This window comes from Lacerta agilis, chromosome 3, assembly GCF_009819535.1.
Source record: "Lacerta agilis isolate rLacAgi1 chromosome 3, rLacAgi1.pri, whole genome shotgun sequence".
NCBI classification, from domain to species: domain Eukaryota; kingdom Metazoa; phylum Chordata; class Lepidosauria; order Squamata; family Lacertidae; genus Lacerta; species Lacerta agilis.
Genome location: NC_046314.1, coordinates 90,427,577 through 90,445,086, shown reverse-complemented (window position 1 = coordinate 90,445,086; position 17,510 = coordinate 90,427,577). Strand labels below are relative to the sequence as shown.

Below are 17,510 nucleotides of genomic sequence, written 5' to 3'. Positions count from 1 at the left end.
GGAACGATATTCACTTATTCCAAAGTCCACAAAAAACTGGTGGAGTTTCAAGTTCTCTAGAACTATTTGTTAGTCAAGATGATGCAAAAGGTGAGTTAGAGGGTGATTGGACAAGGAATAATAAACAAAAAATAGTCCAGGTGTTAAAGCCATAAGATCTGCTTACAGACAGTGGAAGTGGAGATAACAGGCTCAGTCTTCTTCTGGGATGAAGAATGAAAAGATAACTGTTGTTCCATTGGTTTGGAAAGAAAAATTGCTAAACTTATTTTTTGTTTTGTTTTTCCTCTTGTTCAACTACCCCATAATTTGTATAAACACATTGCCTGATACAGAGTTGAAAAATTTGCCATGTTTTGTTACGTTGGAGGTTGTTTCCTATGGACCACAACTCTCCTTGTTCTTTCATGTGCCTTGAAGAATTGCACCAGTTGCAATTGTTGCAAGTGATCTGACATGGGAAACATTTAAATGTATTTTTTTATATAAAAAGTATCCTCCTTGCATAAAATCATTGGATTGAAGTAGCAGAGATAAATTATTTGAAAACATTGTCCGAAGTTTTTATAGTTGCTAGTAAACTGAACTAAATGTATACATGTGTATCTAATGTGGAGTCTTTATAGCATTTTCACATGATAAAAGTATCTCTTGAGTTGGTGTGTCTCCTTTTCCAACCACCCTTCTGCCTCATATCCTGGTGCTATTTTCCAGCAAAATGTACAGTGAAACATGAAGAAACTGGAATTTAGGTTGCAATGCTATATACTTCTGAGATTAAGCCCCATTGAGAGAGATGGACTGTCTTTAGCCTCCCTCTCCTGGCACTTGTAGTGAAAGAATGTGTGGATTTGGGAAGGTGACAGAATTAGGGCATCTACAAAGTCCCATCCATCACTGTGGGTACCATGATATATAATTTGGTATTCTGGCTGACCTGAAAGGAAAGTGGCAAGGTGTTCCAACACAAAGAGTGAAAACTCTGTGATTATTTTTTTTCAAAATGGTCTCTGCCTAATAACTTTTTCATGTTGAGCCCTGCAAGTGGATTTTTTCTATTCTTTAATCAGTGGTCTCTCTCTCTCTCTCTCTCTCTCTGTGTGTGTGTGTGTTGGGGGGGGGGGTGTTACCTCCCTCCCAAAAAACCCAGCTCTCTGGGTTGCCAAGAAACCCGATGGTGGAAGTAAGCACACATGCACACGCTCGGGTTGCAATCCCGTATGCATTTACCCAGTGCTTTTTTCTATTTTTTAAAAAATGTTTAAGGGCACTCTCATTTTACTACTCATATTGAAATACTGTACTGCCCCTCAATGAGACCAAACTTAGATTCACAAAATGTTTAGGGGGGATGCATTCCCCCAGGGGGTAAAAAGCACTGCACTTACCCAGGAGTAAGTCTCATTGAACTCAGTGGGGCTTGCCTTTGAGTAGGTGTGCACAAGAACGCAATGCCAGCTGCCATAGACGTCTAGCGTCTGGATAAAGGCGGGGGCGCCTGCAACGACGGCGCCTGCCAAGCGAGAAGGAACTGGGCCAAGGGAGGCAATGGCCCGGCCTAGGCCCGCCTCCGGTTAAAGTTCTCCCGCCTGCGACACGGTCCCCCCTCGACAACTATGGCCGCGGGGCCTGGCCGGTTCTCGATGCCGGCGCTACCGTCCTCCCGCCTCGCCTTGTTCTGCGCCTCGGTCGCCGTGGTGGGCCTGGGAGCCGCCGCGGCCTGGCGTTGGGGCCGGCGCCGCGCGCGACGAGAGCTGGTGCGGGTGGGCGCCGTGTCGAGCCTCACCATCTACCCGGTCAAGTCCTGCATGGGGCTGCCCATCGAGAGCGCCGAGTTGACCAAGCTGGGCGTCCGCAGCGGAGACTTGCGCGACAGGCAAGGAGAGGGACGCGGCCGGGCGAGCGGGGACGAGGGCGCAAAGAAGGCGGGCGGGAAACGGCGGGAGGGAGGGAGGCGACGAAGCTCTGTTTCCTTTGGAGAGCTGAGGAGGAGGAATGGAGGAAGGGCTGCGTGTGTGTTTAGTCCGTCCTGTGGCGACTTGAAGACTAACGGGCTTCTAATGGTACCACAAAGCTCTCGCGGACCCCTGCGTGGCGTCCGCTTCCTTTCGGAGACCTTTGATCTTCCGCGCGCCTGTGCAGGCCGCTGGAATTCTTCACGCGTCGGGCAAACTTGGCGCCCAGACAAATGAGGCCAGTTTAGCGCCTCCTTCCCTTCTTGGTGTGAGAACCATGTTGGTGTGCGCGCGTTTTTTTTTGGGGGGGGGGGGAGCGGGCGGCCCTATTGCAGCTGCTATCCGCAAGCAACGCTTCCTGACCTGGACCCTTGCGCCAAGTAGGCGAAGCCCGTTCTGCCCTTAATGCCGCTTCTGTTGCTACAGGTGTCCCCGAGCTTCAGTCAGGTGGTGTCCGTGGGGAATTGCTTACACAATCTGGAATTCTATGGCGTTTGTAGTCTTCTTTATTAAATTTCTATACCACCCTTCATCCGAGGATCACCAGCTGTTTGCAATATAAAAACACAAAAATGCATAATATAGTAAGGTAAGGTAAAGGACCCCTGGACGGTTGAGACCAGTCAAAGGCGACTATGGGGTGCAGCGCTCATTTTGCTTCAGGTCAGGGGACCGCCATTTGTCCGCAGACAGCTTTCCGGGCCATGTGGCCAGCATGACTAAACTGCTACTGGTGCACAGAGGACAATGACAAGTTTCAGAGTGCATGGAAACACCGTTTACCTTCTTACCGCAATGGTACCTATTTATCTACTTGCCCTGGTATGCTTTGGAACTGCTAGGTTGGCAGAAGCTGGTACAGCAATGGGAACTCACCAATCGGCAAGCCCCAGAGGCTCAGTTGTTTAGACCACAGCGCTACCCGCATCGCTACCCACATCCCTTGCATAACATAGTAACAGCGACAGCAACACCACCCCCAGATTAAAAGGCCTTGTTGTTGTTTCCATCCGTCTGCCTCAGGAGACAATGGAGTGTGCCTTTGGGGTTGAAGGAGAGTTACAGCACTAGTGGGTGTAGAGACCGATAGGAGAGAGACATGTTTTGTTGCAGCTGGGTCAGATGAAGGCATCCAGTTGTGTTCTGCAACAAACCACTTCATTTATCAATAAGGATGCTAGCTTTGATAGTGTGTTAAAATATTGCTATAGGTTTATAGGTGCTAGCATATGGGGTGTCTTTAAGCCAGACCCAGTGTGTAATTAAGCTGTGAGCTAGACTTAGCTAATCCCTCAATTAAGCTAAGTGTCAAAGGCAATTAAGTCAGGACATGCCTCCTGTGTGAGGTGTTACTTTGGAGTAATGAATCGTTAGCATTTCAAAGGATGAAAGAGTAAATCTCATTTGCAAATGGGTGGGTTTCCTCCCTCCCTCAGCTGAGAGTTTAGTTCATAAATACAAGGCCAGTGTTTTAGGTAGGTGATGGTTTAGAATGGCAGTAAGGAGTTAAGCTTGGGACGTGGGTGGCGCTGTGGGTTAAACCACAGAGCCTAGGGCTTGCTGATCAGAAGGTCAGCGGTTCGAATCCCTGCAATGGTGTGAGCTCCCGTTGCTTGGTCCCAGCTCCTGCCCACCTAGCAGTTCGAAAGCACATCAAAGTGCAAGTAGATAAATAGGTACTGCTCCAGCAGGAAGATAAACGGCGTTTCCATGCGCTGCTCTGGTTCACCAGAAGCGGCTTAGTCATGCTAGCCACATTACCCGGAAGCTGTATGCCGGCTCCCTTGGCCAGTAACGCGAGATGAGCACCGCAACCCCAAAGTCGGACACGATTGGACCTAATGGTCAGGAGTTCCTTTACCTTTAAGGAGCTAAGCAGTAGAGTGGCAGTGGGCTGGAGAGGGAGACAAAAAGTAGGATGCTGATGTATGTTTTGGATTCAATGCTGTGGCTATGGGGGAAGCCAGAACCTCTTGGAATGTAATGCTGGAGATCCCTCCATGGTAAACTCCGCTTGTAGACCTGTATAATTAAACCATATATCATAAAGACACCACAGTCTCTGTTGTGCCTCGTGATCTAAAGGGAATCAAAGAATGCAGGTAAGCACTCCTTGTAGTCCTGGAATCTTATACAGCCTGGAGATTGGGGTGGCATGTAACAATATTTTTCTCATGCCCTGTCAGCAATTTAGGTATAACATTTAAAGGATTAACAATCCTCTCTATGTTTAATCATAGATTTTGGCTCGTGATTAAGGAAGATGGTCATATGGTCACAGCTCGGCAGGAGCCTCGCCTGGTTCTGGTCTCTGTAAATTGTGAAAATGGTCTCTTAATCCTGAATGCTCCAGAAATGAAGGAACTGACCATCCCTATCACTGCTCCTAAGAAAAATCCAGTGAAGACTTGCAGGTGCTGAATGAATAGGTTTTAGTCTCTCTCTTTTTAATTCTGCTGAAAATGTTAGTTCCACGTATTGTTTTCTCTTTGCCTTCTTGGCCTTTGTTGTTAGGTGTCAAATGTCTCTAAATGTTCATGATGGTACTACACAAGAGTCCAGTATCTAATACAAAATAAATAATGATACTCAGATGGTTATTTGAAATATAATGTTTCAATTATGCAGACCTGATCGCCTTGAGTTCCACTGTTTTGAGATTTTATTGGAATATAGTTTAACAATACTCTAGTTTGCAGGAGTTTGGAATAGATGACCCTTGGGGGTCCCTTCCAACTCTATTAGTCTGTGATTCAAATAAATGAAGAAGTAATAAGGCCCACAGGCTAATGTGCCCCTGCTTGATCCATTTGTGTTCCCTACCTGAATTCCATTTCCCCCCTCTGTGCTTTCCCACTTCTTTGTGGGAATAAAGGCTCACCCAAGTTCATCAAAAGGTAGAAGTTGGAATAGGACAATGCATGTTTACTAGCTCTGCATTTCTGTTCCTCTTTGAAAGCACATGATGCAGTTGGCACCAACTTTCCCATTCAGCTAGCTAGTAATGTGTGCTTCATCCGGGAGAATAAAAATCTTTAGTGCTACTACCACTCATCTTAGCAGGAAAGAGTAGAGATGTGAGTGCAGATAAAAAGAGGGAGCTAATAGTGATGAGGATGAAGGCATCATGATGCTGAGAGAAAAGAAGTGTATGTTAAAGAGTAGAGCACATGAGGGAGGAACAATAGAGAGGGGGGTTTGTTTTTCCTATAACAAATTTAATTATTCAGACACACCCAAAGTAAAGAGAAAATGCACAAAGGTGTGCAACGAGAAAAATAAAGTGAACAGTAAAGGGGTTAAAAATAAAATTGGAATAAGAACACAACAACATGGTTCTCTCGAATTAGTAAAGTGGACCTCAGAGTGATCTGAGTTGTGTTCCCTTACAATAATGTCTTCTTTTCAATTGAGGATAAAACCAACGTCCTTACAATGTTATTATCTTGTGTAGCACCTGTCTCCATTTTGTGATTCCCAACAGGGTGTTTGGGCTTGATATTCAAGGCCGGGACTGTGGTGATGAAGTGGCTCATTGGTTCACCACTTTCTTGAAGTCAGAACCATATCGGCTGGTACATTATGAGACCAACATGGCACCAAGAAAATGTGAAGAGATTCACAAACCTTTTCAACCTACTGATGAGGTTAGATAAATATTGTTTTATTGTGAGCATTAATCATTTGCCATCCTGCTTTAAAAATAAATAAATCCTTGCCAAATTTTTACATCTGAATTGATAGCTGATTAAAAAAAAAATGTAAGAAGTGCCCTGCTGGGACAGACCAGAGTCCTATCTAGTCCAGTATCCTGTTTCCCCTAACATCCAGCTGCATCATAGGAACAAGCTAATTTGCCTTATTCAAAGGATGACCATTTGTTCATTTAGCTCAGCATTTTCTACATTGAGAAGCAGTGACTGTGCAGGGTTTCATATGGAGAGTCTTTCCTAGCACTTCCTGGAGAAGCTGAGAATGCCTTTGGAGACTCCACAATCAGGACAAGAGGACAACAGCCCTCTCCTGGAGCTCACTGGGTGTCCTTGGGCCAGTCATTCACTCTCAGCCAAACCTACCTCACAGGCCTGTTGTGAGGATAAAAAGAGGATGAGGGGAACTGTGTACTCCACCTTGAGCTCCTTGGAGGAAAGGTGGGATGCAAAAATGAACAAGTTAAAGTGTGAGAGACTCATTTAACGATAGATAAAACTTCATGGGCTAATCATTGCATGGGATGTCACAAATTTTGTAACACCTTGCTTGCATTCTAAGTACCGAAAGAGGGAAGAGATTAAGAGGTGTAAACTGGTGGGATTTTCCAAAACTAATAATAAATGGCAAGGAAGTTTTTTTTGCTATGGCTGCTGAGGAACCTGTGGAATGTGCTCATGATGAATGCTTGAGAGGGGTGCCAGCAAGATACTTATTAACCTGCTATTGTGACATTAGTAATATTTATGTATCTTTGCAACCTAGATTCCCTATAGTGACTGTGCTCCGCTCTTAATCATCTCTGATGCTTCAATGGAAGATTTAAATGCCAGAATGGAGAAGAAAATCAATATGCGACATTTTAGACCAAACATTACTGTTTCAGGCTGCGGAGCTTATGAGGAGGTAGAGAAAACGTTGTTCTTTCCCCTGTGGTTTGTAAAACAATGGATCCAAAATGTGTGTGTTTTTAGAAAGAAACATTTTATGCGAGCATTTGGAAAAGCACCTGAGTTATAGTGTAGCAACTGCAGTATATGTATCTTGGAATATAGACAGTTACAAGGATTTTATGTTGGTAACATTTACAAAATGTGTAACAGGAGAAAGCAATCGTTTTCATTTCCAGACTTTTTATAAGATGCACTGATTTAAATGAAAACAGTAAGATAGGCTTCTCATTGAACCAATTTGTATTAATGAGCACCTGACATAAACGTGACATTATATCTGGTTTCATTTTCATTTAAAAATAAGCAATCCAGATAGAGGACACAGGGCACAGGGATAGAATTTTAACCCATTCCTTCTCTACTATGATCCTGAAAAAAAATATATACAGCGGTAGAACTGGTGTCATTTTTTAATTTAAAGTAATAGCTGTCAACCCTCCCTGCTGTTTCCCAATGCTATAATAAGGGAATTTCCCCGCAAAAAAGGGGAAGGTTGACAGCTGTGGAATAGGCATTGTGCAGGTATATTACCAAGCTGTAAAAGTGATGAGCTTCAATACTTCTTCTGCATGACATTTCCTTTTGGAAAAGGATCTGTTTCTTAGGGGCTTGCATGCACATTCCATTTTATTCACTGGTTACTGTACTGGTTAATCTTTGCATAGCTAGCAGAAATATTAGCAGACAATTCAGAAGTTAGCACCCTACTCAGATGCACTTCTAGTGTTGTTGTGCATGGCAGCTACCCTAAGGGAAAACTAGTATTCCCTCCATATAAACTTTCTAAGCATTCCTAGCAGAGCTAAGAGCTGGAATGCATATCTGTTTGTTATGGGGGTGCCTCTAAAAATAACACCTCCCGTTTCCGCACACACACACAACCTGCTGTTGAGATTGTATGCTCTCATTTTCTTTATGAGAAAATGGCTTGCAATCAGTTCCATATTGCAACCTTCTCAACCTAAGGTTATCTCAATTGGCCTTGTTTTTCTCCTTGCTGCTGCCGCCTTGTTTCTGAAATGTTGCAGGTCAGGATGAATCAGGATTTTCCAGTGTAATATGGTAGAACATGCCAAATCTAGGCAAAAGGCGCAGTGTCAAATCTCCCCCACATTGTGAATGTTTGCCTAATACTGCTATTATAATAATGATAGTCTCTGGAAGGCATTGTAACAATGAGGGTGTGTGTACAAAACAGAAACTTTGCTTATTTGATCCACGCGGCAATTCCTGGACCGTCCGCAGGCCGGATCCAGAAGGCAATTGGGCCAGATCTGGCCCCCGGGCCTTAGTTTGCCGACCCATGGGCTAGAGTCACAATGGGCGCAAAGCGGAATCTAATTAGCAGTTTCACATTAAGGTAGTATAAGAGATCAGCAGGGATGCAAAGGTGAGATGGAAGCGAGGGTTTAAAATGAGGAACCCACTCAAATGAGGACAGCAGGAAAAAGTGTTGGGAAGCACCAGATAGGAGGGCAGAGGTGTGGATTCTGCACCCTCAGGTGAACCAGTGCAGAGATAAGGAGGCTTCTGCTTTGAGACTGATCCTGCAAGAGGGGCCTAGATAACCCCCGGGATTCCTTCTATGATTCTATTGAGTTATGATACAGCTCCTTTGGAGGCTGCAACATGGTTAGTTAGTTTAGAGTGGTAATATTGCCATCTTGTGGTGAAGTGAGGGAGAAGCAGCTTTGGCAGCATGCCAATGTGACCTAAACTTCAAGCTCTTAACTGGGAGTAAAATAATTGTGCCTCTCTCCTTCAGGTCCTTAAACAGCTCATTCTAACCAATGTGACTCCTACTCCTTTACCTCGCTTCGTCAGGTCCTCCTACTTCTAGTCCCTCCTCTTAGTCAATCCACACCAACTCTGCAACTGGCAGAGAGTCCACCCTGTGCCCTAAACATTCAGTGAAGTCCTCATTCAACCCAAAATGACATTCAGCCTTCCCTCAGAAGCAGCTGCACTGATTGTCAAAATCCCACGACTGACTTCCCTCCCACAAGAATGGGAACTTTTAAGTAACTAGGCCATAGTGAGGATGAGATTGTGCATGCGCACACACATTTGTGAAGGTGACTAGCTATTTGGGGAGCCATTGTAGACTGAGGGGAAGAATGGCTCCAGATTCCCCTTCATTCTTTCCCCTCCCCACAATTCAGTTCTTCTCCAGGGGCTTCTCTTTCATCTGTCCTCCACATCCCCTTTCTTTCTTTCTTTCTTTCTTTCTTTCTTTCTTTCTTTCTTTCTTTCTTTCTTTCTTTCTTGTGTGTTTCAACATCATCTCTCATGCTCTCTGCATCTACATGCCAGCTCCCTCCCCACATTTTCCCTCCTGAAGCATCTACTCAGCTGCCCACATGTACACCAATGTGTCCCTCTTTCTTTCCCCCTTTACTTACTAGATAAAATGTAGGGACAATGAAGAAGTCATGATGCAGGGTAGTAGTCAACTAAGTCTTAGTTGGAGTAAAATCCATGGCAACTAATGGACCTAACATAGCCATATTCGGCAATTTCGGCAGGTCTACTTTGAGTTAAACTTAGCTGAATACCACCCACAGTGACATTCTCCCTCGATTGTCTTCACATAGGGGTCATGTAAAAAGCATGCAAGCCTCCAGATGTTGCTGAACTACAGCATCCATCATCCGTGACCATTGGCCACAGTGGCATAGCGAGGTGGGGGCGATGGGGGTGGGGCACCCCATGTTCCAGGGGAGGGGGGTGACACGTGGCGTGCACCCCGCCCAAGCCGAGCCCTTCTGGCGGGCCACGAGCATGCCGCGGAGTGAGGCTGCTCCGCCCCACGCTGTGCGTCATGCGCAGCGATGCATGTCGTACGCATGGTGCATGCGTTGCTGCGTACGATGCATGCATCGCATGCTACGCCATGCGTCTTATGCAGCTACACTGCGCGTGTGTGCTGCAGAGCCAGGCCCCTGGGTTTGTCGCCCGGGGTGACCAAGCGGCTTCCTCCGCCTCTGATTGGCCACGCTGGCTGGAACTGATGGGAGTTGGAGCCCAAGCCTGGAGAGCCACACAGGTTCCCTATCCCTGTGCTATTGCAAGCTTTTGTCAGCACGTGGTGAAAAGTTTTACCATATTGGGTTGCTTCCACAAAACCACTTTATCGCATGAAAACTGGGTTGGAAAGGCCCCCTTTGATGCCTCTTCCACTTAAAAACCAGTCATGGGAATTTGGCTTTGAAGAATGTAATAACTAGCCTTTCTGGCTCAGAAGAACAGTCCATGTAAGTAACTAGCCCATCTGCTAGGCTAAGTAATTCCAGATGATGCAAAACAAAAGTACTAATATATTATATCTGCTTCTTTCAGACCTGTGGTTTAGTAACATCTGACCCTTTCATTGGAAAAAAAATCATCTCCATTTTAGTTTTAAGCAGCTGCACATCAGTAAATGGGTGTGTGTGTGTGTGTGAAACCTGTTGAATTTGAGTATGAGAAGTTTAGTATGAAAGTAAACACAAATTGTTGCTTGATTTCCCTTAGGACACCTGGGGCAAGGTTATAATTGGTGATGTGGAACTGAAAGAGGTGATGGCATGTGGAAGGTAAGCGTGGGGTTGGCAAAGGGAATAATCAGCTGTTTGATCCTGTTTCCTACAAAATGTCGTTTGCCATTGCAGGTGTCTTTTTACAACTGTTGACCCAGATATAGGCATCATAGACAGAAAGGAGCCACTGGAAACACTAAGAAGGTAAAGTATGACAGCAATCACGAACAGTTACAAGTCTGGCATAGTGTTAGGGTGCTCCTCATTTATTGCTGGCAGCAAAATGCTGGTCTGTATCCTCGCCAATTTAACCCAGGTTTACCTTTGGGGGACGGGGTGGGAATTGATTTGGGAAGGGAAAACACTGTTGCCAATGACCTGCTTGTGATACCTCAATCAATCAATCAATCAATCAATCAATCAAAACCCATTTGGAAGTTAGGCCCCTATCTGGAAACAGCCTTGCTCAGTACATGAGTGGCACTGCTTCTGAAGCTAATCCTATGTACTGTGTTCCATGAGACTTACATCACTTTTTAAAATTTAAAAATATGGCCTGTATTTGGGTAGTATACACTTATGTCCATCGACTTTACCTTCCTGCATCACTGCATATATTTCTAGGTCTTCATACATGATGTTCAGCACTGTAGGTAAGCAAGTTCCTTTGACTAGAGAGAACTCAGAGTAACTTCTAAGTTAAACATGCAAAGGATTGTCCTCTGAGTCAAATATCTTTTTTAACTTTTCAGTTTTGGATCAGGGTATTAAGAGGCAGCCTGTGATCTAGATTACCATTTGAAAGTAATTTCATGACTGAACCTCCTTCAGCTAAAAACTGATGCTCAGAAAACAGGTGTAGCTGCATCTAATGCAATGGCAAGCAATTTGCATACAACTCCCCTGTTGCATGGTATGCTGAAGGTCACATTTGGGGGATAAAAAAGCAATGCAAGAATCCTTGCCTATTGAGATCAATAAGGCGCCTTCACTGTACTCTTTTCAGCACCAGCTAAAAACATTCCTCTTTAGACAAGCCTACTCAGAAGCTTAGGGGACACGGGTGGTGCTGTGGTCTAAACCACAGAGCGTAGGGCTTGCCAATCAGAAGGTCGGCGGTTTGAATCCCTGCGACGGGGTGAGCTCCTGTTGTTCAATCCCTGCTCCTGCCCACCTAGCAGTTCGAAAGCACGTCAAAGTGCAAGTAGATAAATAGGCAGGAAGGTAACTGCATTTCCGTGCGCTGCTCTGGTTCGCCAGAAGCAGCTTGGTCATGCTGGCCACATGACCCGGAAGCTGTCTGCGGACAAACACTGGCTTCCTCTGCCTATAAAGCGAGATGAGCACACAACCCAAGAGTCATCTGCAACTGGACCTAACGGTCAGGGGTACCTTTACCTTTACCTTTACCCAGGAGCTTAGAAAGCTGGGGCAATTTTAATCTGTTTTAGTATTTTTACTTTTGCATAATTTAAAGTAGGGTTGTAATTTTTCTTGATTTTACAGTTTTTTCTTTTGCAAACTGCTTTGGGTCCCCCCTCATTTGAACGGTGTATAATTTTAATGAAATATGCAAACAGGGTTCAAATTTGGATCTGCTATGGGTCAGGGCTAAGCCATGTGGAGGTGGAGACTGTTTTTGCTTGAGACCTCTCCATGTTCATCTCAAATGTCTGCTAGTGTAATTTGCCAAGTCTCTGTATGGAACAGGGGTGGTAAACTTGTGGTCCTCCAGATGTTACTGGACTCCCAACTCCCCTCATCCCTGACCATAGGCCATGTGTGCTGATGCTGATGGGAGTTGGGATCCAGCAACATCTGGAAAGGTTCTCCACCCCGATACAGAATGTCTAAAACAGCACTGGTAATCTCTACATTCAATTGAAGCTGATGGGAAACTTGATGCAAACATGAGGCTCCATGTGGCAAGCCATGCTAGATGCAACAAACAGGGAGAGGTAGCCTTTCACTTACATAACCTAACATGTAAACCTGCCTGAATGTTGCCCACTGAAACACCATGGAGTACTGTTGCTATTACTTCTCCTAATATTGCCGTTGTAAACATTTATTTAGCATCAGTAATACTGCTTAGTTCTGTGAAGTATAGTACCCTTAGAAGAGCAGAATATGAAGGGCATTTTCTTAGTTAATTGTAGTACAGTTGTGCAACACGAATTAAATTGTGCTACAACAATGATTAATTCATTCACTAACTCATTGCATTACATTTCTATACTGCTCTCTAGTAATTTTGTGTGAGCTTGTTGATTAATTAATTAACAGTGCAACTTTAACAAGAAGTAAGTTTAATTGAATTCAGCAAGACTTATTCCCACATAAGTGGAGCTAGGATTGCAGTCCTAAGCATTATTTGATTAACCATTTCAGGCCAGGTATGAAAATTAAGGGGAAACTTGGATTTTTTAAAAGTCAGTTTTGGTTCCGGCAGATTACCATAACAGGAAATGTAAAAGCGTACATTAAAAAACAACAGTTACCTTCTTGCAATGAATGTTAATTGAAAGTTATCTCATGCTTCCTTCAGTATCTCAAAAAGGCACCACTATTGATATTTTGGTAATATACAAATGTATTTAATTGTATTGTTTAATTAATCATCTTCCTCTAAAACTATTAATCAACCAATAAGTCTTGCTCGGCTGACTGCTCTAATGATAACACAGAGGATCTCACAGGTTTCTGTCCCATAATCTGGTCTATCATATAACATTATCCGTCTAAATTTGCTGTAATAAAGCTTGAAGGTCTTATGCAGCACAGTCAACGTCCAGGATTTCGCTAAGCCTTTAAGCCGTTATAAATACAACTAAGTGTAAACTTTCAAGGGGGGCACCATAAATTTGGGCGAGAGAAGGTCTTCCGTAATCATCCCAAGAACTCATCTGGCAAATGCAAAGTGCCTTCCTTGTCTGCGTGGGGAGAGTTTAGCATGACAGGACACTAAATCTCAGCCAAGTAAATGGTGAAAAGAAAATAATTCTCCTACCACTCTATCTCCACAATGTCCAAACAGCAAAAGTGATTCCTACCCCTTCATGCCCCCCATCAGTTACTTGACAAGCCCACAGCAGCCAGGGAAATAAATTTCAAAGTACCCAAGAGGTTTTAAAAGCCATTTTAACTCTTTCAGCTCCCTTCACAATTCACTTTTGTAAGACACCTTAGGAAAGCGAATGAGACGCTATTCTCAAAAGATGGAAGACTCTGCACGTCATTTAAACCAACCACTGTTACAGCTACAGACTTGGAACGTCGCCACGTGAAATACTTTTTCTTGAGAGTAGTTGCCAGGATTAAACCTGCTGTCTAAAAAAGCAGGTGCCCTGAGAACTGAGCTATGGTCCCTCCTTAGAAGAAGTGCAGGATAAAAATAAATAAATGTAGAACTGGACCCTATGAGCCCCCTCGAAAGTTTTAAAATGTGGGGCAGCTGTGTGAAGAAACAGTCACATTGTGTGGGTAAATTTAAAGGTAACAGTGTTTTTCTCGCCCTCACAATGTAACCCGTTTCTTCACACGCTAACAGTCCTTTGCCATAATTTCACTAATAAAGATCCTGTTTTTTTTCTTTGCAGCTACCGCATGTGTGATCCAGCAGAGAAGCATCTCTACAAATCTGCCCCCTTGTTTGGGAGCTTTTTCACAGTAGCTAAACTTGGAACCATTAAAGTTGGAGACCCTGTGTATAAGATAATTGAATGTTAGGGAGGGGTCAGAGGACTCTTTGCCTTAAAGTGCTTATCTGTTCAGCAGTTGCAATGTTATCACAGGGCACAAACCAGCCAAATCTCAACATTTAAAAATTCCCACTTATATCAGTGAAAGAAATTTAAGCACCTATGTGTCTTGTTCATTCATTTGCCAAGTGCTTAGTTTTAGCTAATTTGTGCCCATACATCCTGCCGGTTATAATTTTACTTGGCTTCTTAGAGAAAAAGACCTGCATTGTAATTTGTAACTTAGATTAGTATGATGTTACCAGATAATTGTTTATTACCAGCATTTTGAACTGAAATCTCGAAAGATGCTGAAACTTTATGGGGGAGGAAACAGGAGTCCTGTTGTATACTGTGTAAAGACTAACAGATTTTTTTTTTGTAGGGAAGATCACTTTGTTATACCCATGGTGTTATTCTTAGTCTCTCTCTCTCTCTCTCTCTCTCTCTCTCTCTCTCTCTCTCTCTCTCTCTCTCTCTGATCACTGTTTTGGAAAGGCAGCATTTAAAATAGATAAATAAATACATATCTGTTAATTGATTATATCTGCACATGGCATCATAATGAACTGCGTTAAATGTGTCCAGGCCTGATGTTTTAGACATGCCACAGCTAGTAATTCTTACTGCAGGGAAGGCCATGGTCATTGGAGGGCAATCTGAGTTAATCTGTGATAAATGGTAGACTGATAGATCAATGATGTGCTTGATAAGACTGTGTTTGTTCATGGGAACAGAGGGCACCCACCTGCAAGTTCATTTGATTTGAATTAATAGTCACAATTAGAGAGACAGCAGTTTAAAAAAAAATGTGATCCTTGTGTTGTATATACATTTGAAGGCACGTTTTAAAAGGCATTATTGCAGTACAATCCTAAACATGTTTATTCAGAAGTAATTCTCATTGAATTCATTGGGGCTTGCTCCCTAGTAAGTGTGCTTGTGATTGCATTTACTCGGGAGTAAGTTTTGTTGAACTGGGAGGTACTTCTGGGTAGTCGTGTGTAGGATTACACTGTTAGTGTCACCTGTGAAAAGACCTAACTTGGAGAGTCCTTCCTGAAAACCTAAACAGTAGATTCAGCTGATGCTTAAAAAAGATGTACTGCTAGCTTTATCAGCAGCCCAGTGCTGCTCCTCCCAGCAAAGAGAGACTTAAAAATTTTTTTTAAGGGCAGATGTACATAAAATGCGGCACAGTGCTTAAACTATTAGATGGACACTCAGATCAATCTGTAAGGAGTTTGGGGGTGGGGAAGGTGCAAACAGAAATGGCAAAATGCTCATGTGCCAATTCCAATATTAATTCTAGTGATCTAAGTTAAAGTGGAAGGCAAGTGGAGTGAAATACCAGATAGAGTGAACCCCTAGAACAGGCATATCCAAAGTCTGTTTTGGGGGCCTAATCCGGCCCAAAAAGCTCAACACAAGTTCAATCCTTAAAAAAAAAAAAGCTCAACAACTTTGGAGTAAAATCGTAAAAAAAGCTCAACCACTCCAATCCTAAAAAACAACTTTGGTCAGCCCTCACGCATGTTCACTTCATCAAATCTGGCCCTCTTTGAAAAAAGTTGGGCACCCCTGCCCTAGACCAATAAAAGAATTAAGTAAATGTGCTCATTCTGACTTCCACCCTGGGGTTTGGACTTTGCAGGTGGGACGTCTATGCATGGCATTACATTAGCTTCAGGTGTTAGTCCTTGCATAAGTAGACTGAGGCGACAATTCCAACCTGGGAGCAAACCCCATCAAATTCAACGCAGGTTACTTATGAGCATATACAGTTAGAGTTACACTGTGAGGCTGCAATCTTACACACCTAACTGGGAGTAAGTCCCATGAAGGTCAAATGGTGCTTGCTTCTGAGTAGATATACATAGGACTGCACTGTTTGGCTGCAATTCCAAAGCACTTATGTAGGAATAAGTCCCACTGAATGTGGCGGTTAAGAAGGAATCGCTGCAGCACAGTGATGGTAGCATCCCTCCCAAGTTTTGTATGGACACCATATATTAATTTATATGCCCAAGGTATTTAGATCAGGCATAGGCAAATTCGGGCCTCCAGATGTTTTGGGACTACAACTCCCATCATCCCTGGCTACTGGTCCTGTTAGCTAGGGATGATGGGAGTTGTAGTCCCAAAACATCTGGAGGCCCGAGTTTGCCTATGCCTGATTTAGATCTTTGTAAGACAAAAATACTCCATATTCTGAAGTGCTCCGTTGCAAAATGGAAACCCTGTTAAGTCTCATCGATTGTGTTTGTACCTGGTGGCCCCCTCCTTTTGTTCCCTAACTATAGTGCGACACCCAAGAAATGCTGGCGCATGAGGCAGGAGAAACAGATCAAAATGGGGCCTGGTGCAACCCCCACCATTTTAGCTTCTTGCTTGTTGGTCTGTGTTCAGAAGAGTAGGCTGGCTATAACAGCCTCGCTAGCCTCTGAGCGCATGCTCTGTGGGCTCCCTGTGACAGCTGCTGGGATCTTCTTTCTTTCCTGGAGCTCTGGTTAGCGTCAGTTAGGAAAGCTTTTGGTAAACAACTGACTAATTGATCGCTCAGCTTTCACATAGCTACCGCCGTGCTGCGCCCACATCTGTGTACCGTTCCTGTCACCCTCATGCCATAACATTGGAGAAATGATGGCTGTTTCTTGGAGATTCTTCTGTAGGCCTCGTTGCCAAGACCAAAGCTGTAATGGTTTGTTATTATGACCTTTTGTTATTCCATTAGGACTCAATTGCTCGGAGAAGAAGGGGGAAAAGACATGTGCATACTTTAGGAAAGTTTTCACCCTTTCCATTGACCTGACATCACAGTTTATACTAGAAAATGTATTAATGACAAAGTAGTGTTTTCATGTCAGGAGGACCAACTTTAACAGCTATAATCTGCCCTTAGTCATCATAAATATAAATGTATTGGTAAAACAGATCTTGTTAATGCAGCCAAGATAAATGCTAGGCTATATTTCAAACCAATTGAAGTGCACAGAAAGAGAGACTCTCTCTCTCTCTCTCTCTCTCTCTCTCTCTCTCTGTGTGTGTGTGTGTGTGTGTGTGAGAGAGAGAGAGAGAGAGAGAGAGAGAGAGAATGAAAATGAGTCAGCTGAAAAACACACTATTGTCAAATGGCTGTTAACATGATTCCGCCTTTGCTTGTTTTTCTTTTTGTAGAGCAGTAATTATCTACTTGCGGCCTTTGGATTTCTGGAAGGAGAACACAAATCTCTAAGCTAAGGAAAAGACCACTTATAGGCAGTGATGTGGTGCTAGATTTAGAAGTGTAGCTCCCATAGCCATGTCCCCACTAAGGTTATGCCTCAGACAATATCTGACCAAAGCTTCAGACTTGATGGAATAGTGGCTGTTGATAGTCCTGCAAGATGCTTCCATGGAGGTGAAATACTATTAAGTGCTTCAGCAAAAACTCCACATTAGACTATTTCCCTTCAGTTAAGGGTGGGGAAACCTTTTCCAGTTTGGTGGCCACATTCTAGCTCAGTTGGTTAAGGTGTAGTGCTGATAACACCAAGGTTGCAGGTTCGATCCCCATATGAGACAGCTGAATATTCCTGCATTGCAGGGGGTTGCACTAGGGCCCCTTCAAGCTCTACAAGTCTATGATAATTT

The 17,510-nt window shown here is 43.7% G+C and overlaps 1 protein-coding gene across 1 annotated transcript; it reads left to right on the top strand.

The window, feature by feature from the left end:
• Positions 1-1,601: 1,601 nt before the first annotated feature.
• On the top strand, positions 1,602-13,949 carry LOC117044203 (mitochondrial amidoxime reducing component 2-like). The gene is made up of 7 exons (XM_033144735.1): positions 1,602-1,876; positions 4,196-4,369; positions 5,440-5,602; positions 6,432-6,572; positions 10,133-10,194; positions 10,270-10,341; positions 13,737-13,949. The coding sequence occupies exons 1-7, from the start codon at positions 1,617-1,619 to the stop codon at positions 13,864-13,866; spliced, it is 1,002 nt and encodes a 333-aa protein (XP_033000626.1). The 5' UTR covers positions 1,602-1,616; the 3' UTR covers positions 13,867-13,949.
• Positions 13,950-17,510: the final 3,561 nt, after the last annotated feature.

What these genes read in the sequence shown, in the direction of transcription:
- LOC117044203 (XM_033144735.1), top strand. Translation starts at nt 1,617, where the DNA reads ATGGCCGCGGGGCCTGGCCGGTTCTCGATGCCGGCGCTACCGTCCTCC. An exon ending in GAGGTGATGGCATGTGGAAG is followed by an intron (nt 10,195 to 10,269) that starts GTAAGCGTGGGG and finishes TTGCCATTGCAG; the next exon opens with GTGTCTTTTTACAACTGTTG. An exon ending in CCACTGGAAACACTAAGAAG is followed by an intron (nt 10,342 to 13,736) that starts GTAAAGTATGAC and finishes TTTTCTTTGCAG; the next exon opens with CTACCGCATGTGTGATCCAG.